We start from the raw sequence: 14,890 nt of genomic DNA, 5'->3' as shown, positions 1-14,890 counted from the left end.
TGACTTCTGTCATTGAGGCTTCTCTCTTTTCCGCTCCGAGGTTCCGCTTTTTCTGAGAAACTGGTCGGGCTGTTGGGCTGACTGCTAATCTGTGGGTTATTACTAATGGACTAATTCCTGGCATATCCCCTGAGGTCCAAGCAAATAAGTTGGTATTCTGACGTAAGAATACAGTCAGCTTCTTCCTGGCGTCTTTGTCCATTGACGCTCCGATAAAGGTGAATTTCGTCTGATCGTCAGTCAAGGTGACCCTTATTAGATCCTCTTTTGGTACGGGGCGTTCTTGAAAGTCGGCTCTTGGGTCCAGCTCGGCCAGGACTGGCTGCTCTGATTGTATGGAATTGACCCGAACTTCGGTACTTTTTTTCATGGGCTTTAGGCTTATATTGTAGCAATGCCGAGCTTCGTGTAAATCACTGTGGATAGTTGCGATGATGTTGTCCTGCACAGGAAACTTGACACAAAGGTAAAATGTTAAGACTATTGCAGTGAATTTATTCAAAAATGGCCTCCCTAATATAGCATTATAAGGACTGAAACAGTCGACCACCAGATATTGGATGTCTTGTGTTTTAGACAAAGGGTGTTCTCCGAGAGTGGTTTGTAACCACACGGATCCCATCACGGGAACTCGCTCTCCTGAGAAATCGACTAGTTCTCCCGAATATTGCTGTAAAATGTTAGTGCTCAGTTTCATTTTTTGAAATGTGCTAAAGAAAAGGATATCAGCGCTACTTCCTGGATCAAGTAGTACTTTTTTGACTATAAGGTCGCCCAGCTGGATGGAAATAACCACGGGATCATCATAATTGGTGTAAGTAGCGTTGAGGTCGGCATGTCCGAAGGTCAGCTCGGGGACGTCCTGCGTCGGGGTGGGGTTATGAGAGTTATTCTCGACTGCTAACATGGCCCTGTAGGTCCTTTTTCGAGCCAAGCTTGTATGGCCACCACCAGCATAGCCACCTGAAATGCAATTGATCACCCCTCTAGGGTGGGCAGGAGCTTTATCCTTGTCCTTTGATGATGGACCTGTTGGAGGTTGCTCGGAGCTCGATGCTGCTCTTTTTTGCATATGTCCTGTAATAAACTTGTCAAGATGCCCTTGCCGTGCCAAGCGTTCCAATAAATCTTTGGCAATGACGCATTCGTCGGTTGTGTGGCCATGCTTTTGGTGAAAAGTGCAGTATTGGGTTTTGTCTACGTTTTTTGCTTCTGGATAGGTGCCTGCCTTTCGAGGGGGTTTGATCAGTTTAGAGTTCAGTATCTCCTTGATTATATCATCCCGTTTGGTATTAAACTGGGTATAAGATTCATATCACGGAACTGGCTTGAAGCTCTTCTTGTTATCGCGTGGTTTTTCATCATCCTTCACGGCCGATTTGTCTGCCCTTCGTGCTTGGCGGAGTTCTTCAATATCAATCTGTCCCTTGGCCTTCTCGCGGAACTCGGCCAAGGTTTTTGGTTTGGCTACGGCAATGGTCTCCTGAAATTTTCCTGGATGCAGGCCGCTCTTAATGGCATGGAGATGGACTTCGGGATGGAGATCAGGGATCTGCATGGCCACTTTCGTAAAACGAGTTATATAATCTTTCAGGCTCTCTTGTGGTCCCTGCTTAATAGTCGTCAGATAGTCTGAATCGTGGAGGTATATTACGGATGCTGCAAAATGGTCTTCAAATTGGCTGGCTAGCTCCTGAAAACGGGATATCGAATCTGCAGGCAAAGAACAAAACCAGTCAAGTGCAGGACCGTCTAAAAAAGATGGGAAACATCGACAAAGAATTGGATCGGATGCACCGTTAACAATCATAATAGATCGGAACTTCTTGACGTGCTGCTTTGGGTCACCCAATCCGTCATATGGGATTAAGGTTGTCGGAAGGGTGAATTGTCTGGGGAGTTAAAAGTTCATTATATCTGCTGTAAATGGTCCCGCCGAGTTGTCAGGTTGTTCTTCCTCATTATCAGGCTGAGCTTCTTCATTCCGTTGATTTTCTTCATCATTGCTTTGTGGTGTCTCAGAAACATGAGTTCATTCGTTGTTCTCGTGATCATTATTATGATGCTCTAAGCGAGCTTGTACCAGCTGTGCGATTTGGTTTTGCATTCTCTGATTATCCTGCGCCATTCGCTGATTCACTTGTTGAAGCTCGGTCACCATCCTTAGAAGCTCGGATGGAGTTGGCGGGGGAGCATCAGCCATGGGGGTGCGTGGAGATTTTGGGGCTTAGCTCAAATGACGTTTCAAATCTTCGGGCCCCACGGTGGGCGCCAATGTTCTTACCTGCTCAAGCCGAGGTATTGGTCGTCCCCTTGATAAGGTCGGTGGACTCCTAAGGCGCGATCCAAAACCTCGTCAACAAAGAAGGAGTGCGGGAGGTGGGTACCTGCAAAGGCACTCCGACGCTCAAGTCAATAAGAGAATGTGTATGGAGACTTTTTCTTGTGAAAGATTGCTTACCTCCTCCCGTTCTTGCTTTTCCTCTTATGCTCGTTTATTGTTGAACGTTAGACCTAGGTCGTAACGTTTGGAGAGGTAATTTATTGCTTGTCCGATATTATTGGGTGAGAATGAATGCCGATTATAGCAGATAATCGGTTATGGTAGTGGATACGTTACCGAACTTATAACTCGTAACCGACTTTACAGCTCATATCAATAATAATAATAATAATAATAATAATAATAATAATAATAATAATAATAATAGTAGTAGTAGTAGTAGTAGTAGGTGAACAATCTTTATACAACCAAATCCTAATTAACTAATAGTATATATTATGAAATTATTTTTTAAAAAAATTTAAGTTAAAAAAAAGTAACATAAATAATTATATATCTCTAATATGTCTGTACAAACAGAAATCTCTTTTAAATTTGTTTAATTTTTATATAAATCCTCTTTTTTTGTATTAGGTATTTTTTATTCCTATTATTTTTTTTAAATTAGTATTTAGTAGTGATGTTCTATCCTTAATTATTATTCTGACAATGTAAAAAAAATCACAACTAAAAACTAGGCACTTTTTTTTTATTTTAAGTCGAGTTTGTAATCCAATAATAAAAAAAATCTAAATTTTTTAAACATAAAACTTTAACAACATGATCATGATGACATTGTTTTTTTCAAAGTTATCTAGCCTATTATACTTTAGAAAGAGTTTCAGGTATACTGAGAATATCGGTGTTTCAATTGTTTTAACCATTGATCTGAATTATAAAAAATATATATAATATATATTAATTAAAATTAACGGTTAAAACAACTGAAACACCGATATTCCCAGATACACTTGATAACTCCTATACTTTACTCTTGCTTTAAGAAACCAATTCACCACGTAAATTTAAAAATTAATTTTATAATATTTTTTATTTGATATTTAATTTTTACTTAATTTATTTTTTATAATGATTTTTAAATATTTTAAAAAAATTTATTTTACATTTTTAAATTTAAAATTAATTATTTAATTTTTTTAGTAATTAGACAATAAAGTTTAGGTATTATAGCAAAGGTTATGCTAGGTAACTAATAATTTTTGGGGGAGACTCACATAAACATTGTCAAAACAACTTTTTTTAAGTTGTTGACGTGGCACTTTATGATTGGTAGTTTATAAAACCGGTTTATAAAATTTATTTTTAAACCAAATGCTTTAAATCCGGTTTGACCCAATTGGTTTAAATAAACCGGTCCGAATCTTTTCATTTTTTGCCCTTTTCTTCAGTCCACCAAACTACGTCGTTTCATAATTATTCTCCTCCCTCAACGTCACTTTCACAGAAGCTCTCTCATCTCTCATATCTCATTGACCCAAGTTTTCTCCTTCTATCAGCATCATCCGACAAGCTCGTCGTCGGTCTCTCCAGGCTCCGATCTCGCATGCCTTCCTTGCCGTCGTCGTCACTGGCGGCAGTAGCAGCAACTCCCAGACCTGGACGTCGTCGCCGCTCCGTGTCTTGTCACTGCCTCGTAGTCAATCTCGCGCCGTCATTGCGCCCGTCGACGCCGAGATAGAAGCAGCAAGTCCCCGACTTCCTCCTCACCTTCAGCAACTCCTCGGCCTCCTTCGCACAACCTGGTCCCAATCTGGTGAGTTTTCAACAAATTTTTCTCTTCATCTGTTTTGTGTTTGGTTGTTGTGTTTGATTTTTTTGTCAAAAATAATCACATTGAGTGAAGATCACCAATATGGGCACATGGGTATTCATAAAAAGATGAACTGTATCAATGATTGAAGACAAAATTGGAGTTTTTTACTATTTTATTAATAATTGTATAATTGGGATCAAACAGAATTAAATGGGTTATGCTAAAAACTGGTAACTAAAATTGAAATTGATTTTGAAATAAGAAGTTCTGATGAAAGGGAAATAGTAATATAAAAAAATATAATTGCCATCCTTCAATTTTCTGTCAAAAGCAGTGTATAAATGAAGTATGAATATGAATAGCTTCTGAGTGTGTACATATGTACAGAAAAAAAGAAAGTTATACTAATAAAAGGGTTTATTTAGGTTCCTTGAAACCAAAAAATAAATTAATAATATCAAGGGTTAAGCTCAATTGCATTGTGTGCTAACAAAACTTATACGTTGATAGAAAAGTTTATTATCCTTTAAAGCTTTACAATTACTCTTAAGATTATCCATTAACAATAACAATTAAGCATTGACCTGCATGTCTGATCACAAACTGAAAAAATAAGTATAGAGTATAACATTGTTGTGGACACAGTTACACATACCTTAGAACTCAAAAGGGTAGATAGATGAGTCAAGAAAGAAACCAACATGTTTGGGTTAAGTGTTTGCCATGTTTGGTTGACCAATTTCATTTTTCTTAATTAAATAAAACTGTAAATGACATTGGACTTGTTAGTGTTTACTTTTGAAGAAATGATAATTCTGCAATTAAATTAGTGCCTAAGCTTGACTTTTTTGTTAATTTAGTGTGCAACCATCTAATTTAAGCTGGTATTTTAAATTGATAGTGTAAATAACTCTTCATTTATTTATAATCATATAATTAAGGGTACATCAAGTTTACAACTTAGCAATAATAATATACATAATTCTCTAGTGGCAGGATGAAGAACAATAATACTCACAGTCTCACACAACACTTGAATACAAAATATAAACATGTCATAAATGATTATTTAGATGTTTGTTTGGTTTGAGAAACCTTGGTAAGGGTGTGCAAAACTTAGACGGAGTTGAAATTTAATCTAAATTTAAAGTATATTTTGTTGATTAGGAGTAGTCATTTTTTTCGGCATTTATTTTGTATCTGAATTAGGATTATGCTCTGAATCAAATTATTTGAAATATATTGGATAAAATACTAGAGTTGAATTTGAATCTATTAAATATACTGAGGTCTGCAAAATACAATTCTAAGGTGTCGTGAAGAAGTAGAAAATTATATGTGTATCTCCTACTTATAACTGTTTTTGTTTAGGGGGTAAAATTTTCACTTTTTTACATATATAGAATTAGAAAGAAAACGAGTCTGGTGCAATGGATGTTGATTCGAAACCACTCAATTCACAAGAGAACGTTGAAGATTGCTTGATGACCGGTGTGGAAGAGAATGTAAATTGCACTTGTGATTGCGGTGGCAGCAGTAGCAAGTGTGTTGTTGTGACGGCCGATGATATTATAAACCAGACATTTGAAACATCGGATGCAGCTTATAACTTGTATGTGCGTTATGCAAGGTGTGTCGGGTTCGGAGTTCGCAAGCGTGATACAGCATGTTGAAAAGATAGAACATAACGCAGAAGGCGATTTTTTTGCAACAAGAAAGGAAAGAGAGCCAATAAATACATCTCTAATTTGAGCAGGAAGATGAAGCATAAAGCGCTGACTCGTACGGGTTGTGAAGCCATGCTTGCGATGTACTTTGACACCAAAACTTCAGCTTGGAGAGTTAAAAAATTAGTTGAGAAGCACAACCACGATCTTGTTCCCCAATGCTTGGTACACCTAATTCCAAACCACCGTGGGATGAATGAGGCTCAAAAAGCTCAGGAAAACACCATGCACAATAATGGTTTTTCAAGCTCTAAGATAATGGGACTAATGGTAGGCCAAGCCGGGGGTTATGCTAATGTCGGATTCACAAAGTAGGATCTGGATAACCACATTGAAAGAACTCGTCGTGCAAAGCTCATTGATGGGGATTCTAATGCAACAATTAGCTATCTACTTGGAAAAGCTGATGTTGACCCCATGGCCATGGAAAGGTACAGTGCTACTGATGAAAGTCGGCTGGCGAATCTATTTTGGGCAGATGGCATTTGTAGGGCGGATTATCAGTGCTTTGGAGATGTGCTTGCATTTGATACAACCTATCGGAAAAATAAGTACAGAAGACCGTTGGTTATCTTCTCGGGTTGTAACCATCACCGTCAAACATGCATATTTGGATTGTTTCTGTAGTGGGAGCACGGCTGTAACCATAGTGAAGCAGGTAGCAGCTCAATGAGTAGTGCATTCAATTGTTGCATATACTTCATTGCTTCTTTTCACTGACATTTCTATGTTGTTCACTTTCCAGGGATCAATTCTGTTCATGAGCAACATAGGGGATTCCCGAGCAATCATGGGATCCAAGGACAGCAATGACTCCATGGTGGCAATTCAGTTGACAATTGATTTGAAACCTGATTTGCCAAGTTAGTTTTGTCATCATTGTTCATCCTTTCTCAGTTCAGTCTATGTTTTTGCTTTGAGATAGCTTATCTGAATTTTTTACAGGGGAAGCTGAAAGAATCAAAAGGTGTAAGGGCAGGGTATTTGCCTTGAAGATGAACCAGAAGTTCGAAGGGTGTGGTTACTTTTTGATGATACACCTCGGATGGAGTAAGACTTTCGAAAATATATCTGCTTTTATTTGTTCTTGTGGTTTCAGTTGCCACAGTAATGTTACAATTATCGCTAAAGTCTCTTAGCATAGAGCATTTGCAGCATTTTCTGTTTCCTAGATGCATAGTTTTTTCTTGTTTTGCAGTTTTGGTCCATGTGAAAGTCATCAAATCAAAGTAACTTAGTTTAAGCTATGTATTACTTGCTGTAGGAAATTTTTGCTATGCACAATAGTTCTACCCATGTAAGCAAGAAAAGCATGTCATTCTCATCTATATGTATGTTTACCTTTGTAAGTGAATAGACATATGATATCGTGAATTTGAATCCAACACTTGAAATTTTTTCACTAGTTCCTGTGTTTCTTTTTAGGCTACTTATGCTTAATATCCATCTTGGTATTTTGTGCCTGTCTGGGATGTGTTAAGCAATGAATAGGTGGTTGAGATAGTATCCACGGCACCAACTCGAGCATCAGCAGCAAGGGTTCTGGTGGATTCTGCGGCCCGAGAGTGGAAACTCAAGTATCCCACGTCAAATATTCAATACACGGGACATTAAAAATATTCAATACCATTTCTATGTGAATATTATTGAACTGTTATTAGGTACTGAATCTATTGAACATCAAATCAATTATTATCTTCTTCATTTTAGGCAATAGAGATGCTATCTAGTGCTCAAAGTTCAGTTCCAATAGTTTTCCTAGTTACAGATGGAACTGCTGAAGATGAGAGACAAATTTGTTCTATGGTAAAAAATCATATGGCAGATAGAGAGTCAATATGCCCCCGAATTTACACTTTTGGAATAGGTCTTAGTTGAAATAATCTCTAAGGCTATGACATTCTTTTCGTCCAAAAAAAAAAGGGTTAAATCGTCTTAAGTTCTTTTTATTCTTCATTGTATGTATTATCACACCTTATTCAACCCCAGGTTCATTTTGCAACCATTATTTCTTGAGGATGCTAGCTATGATTAGTAGGGGACTCTATGAGCTTGCTAAGCGCTCTGACCTCGTCTCTCGCTTTCCCCAGCTGGACCAACTCATCACTGCACTCACTTTTCCCGAGTGATTACTCATAACTACTGATAATGATGCATTCCACCTCCTATTTAAATAAATAAATAAATGAGTGCTTTCCAGCTTTGTATTGAACTGAAGAATCTCTACTCTCAAGTGTTGGACTCGATTAAAAAAAATGAAGACTTGAAACCACATTCTGAAACTCGTTATTACTTATCAACCATCGCAAGCACTCGGTATCAATCAAATATAAAACGATGAAGGCAAAGAAGAAGGAAATATTTGACTGGAAAATGACTTTTTTGTATATTCATATTCTATTTTTGCTACGAGTGTAGAATTAACTTTCTATTGCATGTGTAATATATGGATATACATTGCCAGAACAACTAAAACTATACTATACAAAGAGAAATTTTCTGTGCAATAAAATACAAGAACCATCATACAACAAAATTGGGATTTCATCAGCCATCGTTTTCGGAACAGCATATCTCTGAACAACATGTGAGGCAGCCGAAGCATCCTAGACCAATGCAAAGCTGTGTCAATGCAGTTGCAAACTGGTTGTTCATCCGCGAACAGCAATCGATGCAGCACATGCAACAGTAGTAACTGCACATCCTGCTACAGCAATTTGAGGCCGCCTCAAATATTTCAGCCACTTCAGGTAGCTTGGATACAGCTCCTGGAGGAGTATTTTCAGCCGTTGCTTTCAAGTTGCCAAAGCCAACACTAAATGTGGGAGTAAAATTAGAAGTTACAGAGGCCGTCGATGTTTGCTAGTCAAACCAAATAAATTTCACTATTGATATTAGAATTAAAGAAAAATAGAAGATAAAAACAGATTACAAAAGATTGATAATCATATTTTTTATTTAACAAAAACAAGTATGATTACCTAACTCATCCTCTTTGCTCCACCAATTTACTGTGCCTGAAAAAAAAAAGAGTACTTAGTTTTAAAACATCACGTAAAATGGTGCAGAAATCTAATTTTATTAGAAAGTTTTCCTAATAAATAATAACAATATTCTAATTTCAAATTTGTTATTCAAAATCAAATTCAATCTAGTAATTTTTTATAAAAATATCCTCCAAATAATAAAGTTAATCCAATTTACGATATCATATTCTAATTAAAGATTTTATATTAAAATTCTAATTTACCCATTTGTTATGAGAGTGGGCTGCTTCCACGAATCTCCACCGTTGCTACGAGAAATCACAAACCACCACTCAGGAATGGTGAAAAGAAGGGACGAAGAGATGTGGCTGCAATTGTTACGCGTAGGCTGTGTTATTTCTGTAATCTCAACAGCAGTGGCTGCAATTGTTGAGGTGAAAAGAAGGGACGAAGGGATGTCGGGAGGCATTGGGGATACGAGACCTGGAGAAGAGAATAGCAGACTGTCGCAATGTGGGGAGGCAATGGGAATGCGAGACCGGAGAAGAGAAAATGGTAGCTGTGATGGTCAAGTAGAGTGGGAATTCAGAGATCTGAGAAGTGGAATGGAAGGGGAAGGAAAAGAGGAAAATGTGAAGCAGAAATGAAGAAATGAAAGAGCATAGAAGAAAAACAAAGAACGCAGTAGGATTTCATAATTTTTCAAATAACTAATGCATTTTTTTATTTATATATTTATTTTAAAATTAAATTAAGACAACTTTATTATCATTTAAAATTAAATGATAATAAATAAATATAATAATAATAGAATGAAAATAGTAGAACATTTAAGACTTATATTTTTAAATAAATCAAATTATATAGTTAATATTAAATAAATTAAATTAAATATTTTTGTCTTATTTATCAATTATACTACCACTTCATATATTAATATTAAATAATTACTATTATATTAAATTATTTGATATTTGAAATATCTAAACAAATTAATTATTGGATATGATATTTTTTATTTTCTTTCTAATTTAAACTTTAATATGGGTACCAGATAGATAAACCCTTATATTATTCGGAGAAAGATAATATTCTAATTTACTACTAATTATACTAAATATAAATTATACTATAATTGTACAAATAATTTACTCTTCATTTATTAGGTGTGTGAATATGTGGACTTGCAGATCAGATCTGCATACATATTCACGACTAATCGATTTAGATAATCAAACGTAGCAATTAATATTTTCTTAATTATAATTTAGAGTTAAATACTAATAAATAAATATAACAAATACATACTTATGAATAAAGTTTTTTTTATTCAAAATTTACATCTAAATTATATATTTTTATTTATTATTTTTAGAAAATTATGAAAAGAACTCAATTCAATTATAACATACTAATTCTATCTTATATTTGACATTGTAAAATCCTATAATCAAATCAACTTAAAAATATGTATAAATCCTTACAAAAAAATTGGCAACATTAACTTAAAATATGTATAAATAATAATAATAATAATAATAATAATAATAATAATAATAATAATAATAATAATAAGTGGGCTATAGTTTACATATACATTTGAAATTTTAAAAAATTAATTTTTATAAATATTATAAAAATTATTTTCACTTAATAATTTTTATATTAAAGGTTTTTTATATAATTAAATATCTCTGACAGTCTTTTATCATATTTTTTAAATTGAATCTTACACAATTGTTGAATCCAGTGATATAAATGGACAAAAACTCTAACTTCACTCGTACAGTAGAGAAATAAAAATCTTGAATAGTTATACTTTGAACATGTATTGATGTCATTAAGGTATAATATAAAAAATGCTAACAAGTAAAAATCATAATTATAGAAACCAAACCCAAAACTATTACCTTTTTTTTAAAGAATATGATATTATAACAATTAACAAAATCTCATATTTTTAATTATCATTCTTATTTTTATTTTTTTTTTATATATATTAATCTTTTTTGTAAAAAGTCAATATTTTTAGGTTATTTTTTTTTTCAAGAGACAAATATATTTTTAGAGTATTAATAAAATGGTCTCTCTAAATTGGTATCCATCCTAGACCAACAAAAAATTTATCGCATCCTACAATCACACCGATCCTTTTAGAGTGTGGATCTTATCCGATGCGATGGCAGTGTGGATAAGATAATATTTACCATTGTTTTCATTAGCGCTTATGTTAGATAGGGTTTGAAAGAGCGACAGAGACTGAGAGATTGAGATTGCGAGGCAGAAACTGAAAGACCGAGATTGAAATAAGTTTCAATATTGTATTTGGTGTAAAGTAGAAGACAAAGATTATATAAAATAAGAATAAAGTTTTAATTTAATTTGTATACAGAGTAAACTTGAAATTAATTAATTGAAATGATGATATTTTAGGTGTATAATGTTATTAAAGTTTCAGTCTTCGTCCCACCAAATTTCAGTCTCCTGTCCCCACTTTTTGGAGGTACTTCTAAAATTTTGGGAACAGATACTAAAATTTTAGTACTAGTTTCTGAACTAACAAACATGATACCGAGTCTCAGTTTCCAGTCTTCGTCCTAGATACTAAAATTTTTGTTTTCTTTTTCTTACTTTGGCTATCTTTTAGGTCATAAAAAAGATCTTAATTTTCTTTCAGTACCATATTAAATTCACATTAATATATAAGTTCAAATTAAAGTTCAAAATCTGCCATCAACATCATCACTTTAACTTATAAAACTAATATTCAAAGTTTTACTTTAGATAGAAAGATAGAAAAAAAGAGGGGATAAAAAAAATGGCTAATTAATCAAATAAAAGAACTATTTGTTTTACGGAACAGAAGATATGTCTTTCACATGACTTGTAGCAATAAAAAAACTATATCAGTTGCATGGCAGTTCCAAAGAAACGTTAACGAAGTAAGTTCGAGTTGGCTATCGTTCTTCCTTGACTCAATTATAAATCTATAAACAAATCAAATTCATGATGTCACTATATTAATACAACAATAGTTTATCATTATTTTATTTTAATACTTGATTAAATATTTAAATTCACATTAATTGCTATTATTTTATTTTAAACTTGATCCCGAATAAATTTATTTTCATTAGCTATTGTTACAAAAATAATTCTAATAAATATATTCTATTTAAGTGAATTAAGTTATTAAACATAATATTTAAATCGAATTTTGAGAATGGAATAATATTTTAAATTTTATTCATGCTTCAAAATCTCGTGATTAATATAATTTACATAGTTATACCGATATTTTGTTTTCTAATGTATTAGAATGATATGATTTTATTCTTAGATCTTCATTATTGCATTAATCAATAATTTTTTTTAATCTTAAAAAATTTTATACTTACATTAAAATAAAAATTTTCACTTGTAGTCGGATATTGGTCATTTTTATAAAGAAAAGTTATATATATCTTGCATTTCATATATAGTTAAAATTGATTATATCATTAGAAAAAGGAAAGGAAAACTTGACATAAAAACTATGTGATTTCATTCTTAAAGATTGATCATCGTTCAAAGAAAAAAAATTAATTAAGGATCTCAATTAATAATCCATGATTTAAGTAAAACAACACAAAATTGATATATACACTAGCAAAATCATTAGATAAGAAAAGGATTCTTACATTAAAAATGACTGATTTTTTTTTGTTTAATGAAAAGGTTTGATTGGTTTAAATTATTAAACTAAAATATTTTTCGTATAAAATGTTAAATTTAAAGATATTATAACTAGTCCGACTGATCCAATTGAATTTAGCAAAGTCACGTGAAATCAAAGCTTTACACTAGAGCTTTAGACCTAGGGGTGGCAAGCGGGGAAGCCTGCCCCGCCCCGCCCCGCCCCGCCCCGCCAGAAGCCCGCCCTTTGGCGGGCTGGCCCGCCCCGCCCCGCCTAATTAGGCGGTCCTAAAATCCTAGCCCGCTCCGCCTAACTGCGGGCTGGCGGGCTAAGCCCGCCAAAGCTCCTCTTTTTTTTTTTTACTAATAACTACTAAGTAATATATATAATTTCACAACCATATTAATAAATTTATAATTTCTAATGGCATAAAAAATTATATTTTTTATATTCATAAACATTAAAGTCTTTGTAATTATAAATATCTAATAAATATAATTATAAACCAAATTTTCATTCAAAATATAAGTATAAATATTCTCTCCAAAGCAAAATAAACATAATTCAAAACATAATTATAAATATTGTCTCCAAAATAACATAAACATAATTCAAAACACTCAATTTTTATCTTCATACTCTTGTAAGTTAGGTTGGGGGAAGTTAGGTTTTAGGAAAAAAATTGCAAGAATACCCCCTCACTAAAAAAAATCTTAGCCCGGCGGGGAAGCCCGCCCCGCCCCGCCAAAGCCCGCCAAAACCCGCGGTTTAAGCGGTGCGGGTTAGGCGGGCTTTTGCTATTTGGCGGTCCCGATTTTCCAGCCCAGCCCGCCTTTTTTGGCGGGTTACGCGGGCCGGCCCGGCGGGTTTAGGCCCGTTTGCCACCCCTATTTAGACCAGAGGCTAACAACATTAACCACGAGATGTAACCAAATAACTATACTCGGATTGAGGCCAGTAAAATTCTTTATTATAGATAATTTTATACTCCATAAATACAACATATCATCAGCTGCGACCGAGTTGTATCTCAGAAAAATGAGAATATACATTTTTAGGAGGAAAAATAGAACAAATTTACAACGATAATTCCTCCATATATGTTATAACAGTCATGTCAGCAGATGGTGCACGAATTTGTGATTCGCACAACTAACCAGCAAGTGCACTGGGTCGTCCAAGTAATACCTTACGTGAGTAAGGGTCAATCCCACGGAGATTATTGGTTTGAAGCAATCAATGTTTATTTTATTAATCTTAGTCAGGAGGCCAATAAGGATTTAATGAAATTACTAGGTTTGATTATAAAAATAAAAGAGAATAACAGCGTTACTTGTTGTGCAGTAATGGGGAATATGTTGGGTTTTGGAGATGCTTTGTCCTTTGAACTTCAACTCTTCCTTGAAATCCTTCAACACACGCAAGGCTCCTTCTATGGCAAGCTCTATGTAGGGTGTCACCGTTGTCAATGGCTACTTCCCATCCTCTCAGTGAAAACGTTCCTATGCTCTGTCACAGCACGGCTAATCATCTGTCGGTTCTCAATCAGGTTGGAATAGAATCCATTGATTCTTTTGCGTCTGTCACTAACGCCCAGCCCTCAGGAGTTTGAAGCACGTCACAGTCATTCAATCCCGGAATCCTACTCAGAATACCACAGACAAGGTTTAGACTTTCTGGATTCTCATGGATGCCGCCATCAATCTGGCTTATACCACGAAGATTCTGTTGGGGAATCTAAGAGATATTCATTCAATCTGATGTAGAACGGAGGTGGTTGTCAGGCACACATTCATGGATTGAGGAAGGTGATGAGTGTCACGGATCATCACCTTCTTCACAATTAAGCGCGAATAAATATCTTAGATAAGAACAAGCGTGTTTGAATGGAAAACATCGAGACGCTGCAGAGCTCCTCACCCCCAACAATGGAGTTTAGAGACTCATGCCGTCAAAAGTATGTAATTCAGATCTGAGAATGTCATGAGGTACAAGATAAGTCTCTAAAAGTTGTTTAAATAGTAAACTAGTAACCTAGGTTTACAGAAAATGAGTAAACTAAGATAATTGGTGCAGAAATCCACTTCTGGGGCCCACTTGGTGTGTGCTGGGGCTGAGACTAAAGCTTTCCACGTGTAGAGGCCTTTCTTGGCGTCAAACTCCAGGTTATGACATGTTTTGGGCGTTCAACTCCGGATCATGACGTTTTTCTGGCGTTTAACTCCAGACAGCAGCATGAACTTGGCGTTTAACGCCAAGTTACGTCGTCTATCCTTGCGCAAAGTATGGACTATTATATATTGCTGGAAAGCCCTGGATGTCTACTTTCCAACGCCGTTGAGAGCGCGCCAATTGGACTCCTATAGCTCCAGAAAATCCATTTCGAGTGCAGGGAGGTCAGGA

The 14,890-nt window shown here is 34.8% G+C and overlaps 2 protein-coding genes and 1 long non-coding RNA gene across 5 annotated transcripts; 1 reads left to right on the top strand and 2 right to left on the bottom strand.

Moving 5' to 3' along the window:
• Positions 1 to 1,315: 1,315 nt before the first annotated feature.
• On the bottom strand, positions 1,316 to 1,810 carry LOC112717950 (uncharacterized). Its single transcript, XM_025769869.1, has one exon. It carries the CDS (start codon positions 1,808 to 1,810, stop codon positions 1,316 to 1,318), a length of 495 nt encoding a protein of 164 aa, XP_025625654.1.
• Positions 1,811 to 3,743: 1,933 nt separating this feature from the next.
• LOC112716522 (probable protein phosphatase 2C 73) lies at positions 3,744 to 7,767 on the top strand. Of its 3 annotated transcripts, none has more exons than XM_072205425.1 (5): positions 3,744 to 4,097; positions 5,501 to 6,482; positions 6,570 to 6,687; positions 6,770 to 6,874; positions 7,306 to 7,767. In XM_072205425.1, the coding sequence occupies exons 2-5, from the start codon at positions 6,114 to 6,116 to the stop codon at positions 7,326 to 7,328; spliced, it is 615 nt and encodes a 204-aa protein (XP_072061526.1). In that variant the 5' UTR covers positions 3,744 to 4,097; positions 5,501 to 6,113; the 3' UTR covers positions 7,329 to 7,767. The 3 variants fall into 3 exon arrangements, with proteins under 3 accessions (XP_072061526.1, XP_025624229.1, XP_025624228.1); XM_025768444.3 differs by having other exon boundaries at positions 7,250 to 7,767; XM_025768443.3 differs by having other exon boundaries at positions 6,770 to 7,767.
• A 418-nt stretch (positions 7,768 to 8,185) lies between these two features.
• Positions 8,186 to 9,519, bottom strand: LOC112716523 (uncharacterized). Its single transcript, XR_003160387.3, has 3 exons — positions 9,075 to 9,519; positions 8,806 to 8,841; positions 8,186 to 8,639 (listed from the first exon to the last, which is right to left on the bottom strand). It is a non-coding gene; the product is annotated as an uncharacterized lncRNA (long non-coding RNA).
• Positions 9,520 to 14,890: the final 5,371 nt, after the last annotated feature.

This window comes from Arachis hypogaea, chromosome 10, assembly GCF_003086295.3.
Source record: "Arachis hypogaea cultivar Tifrunner chromosome 10, arahy.Tifrunner.gnm2.J5K5, whole genome shotgun sequence".
NCBI lineage: Eukaryota > Viridiplantae > Streptophyta > Magnoliopsida > Fabales > Fabaceae > Arachis > Arachis hypogaea.
Note: the sequence above shows the minus strand (reverse complement) of the source record. Positions and strands in the feature narration are given on the sequence as shown.

What these genes read in the sequence shown, in the direction of transcription:
- LOC112716522 (XM_025768443.3), top strand. Translation starts at nt 6,114, where the DNA reads ATGCTAATGTCGGATTCACAAAGTAGGATCTGGATAACCACATTGAAA. An exon ending in CTGTAACCATAGTGAAGCAG is followed by an intron (nt 6,483 to 6,569) that starts GTAGCAGCTCAA and finishes TTCACTTTCCAG; the next exon opens with GGATCAATTCTGTTCATGAG. An exon ending in TTTGAAACCTGATTTGCCAA is followed by an intron (nt 6,688 to 6,769) that starts GTTAGTTTTGTC and finishes AATTTTTTACAG; the next exon opens with GGGAAGCTGAAAGAATCAAA.
- LOC112717950 (XM_025769869.1), bottom strand. Translation starts at nt 1,810, where the DNA reads ATGATTGTTAACGGTGCATCCGATCCAATTCTTTGTCGATGTTTCCCA.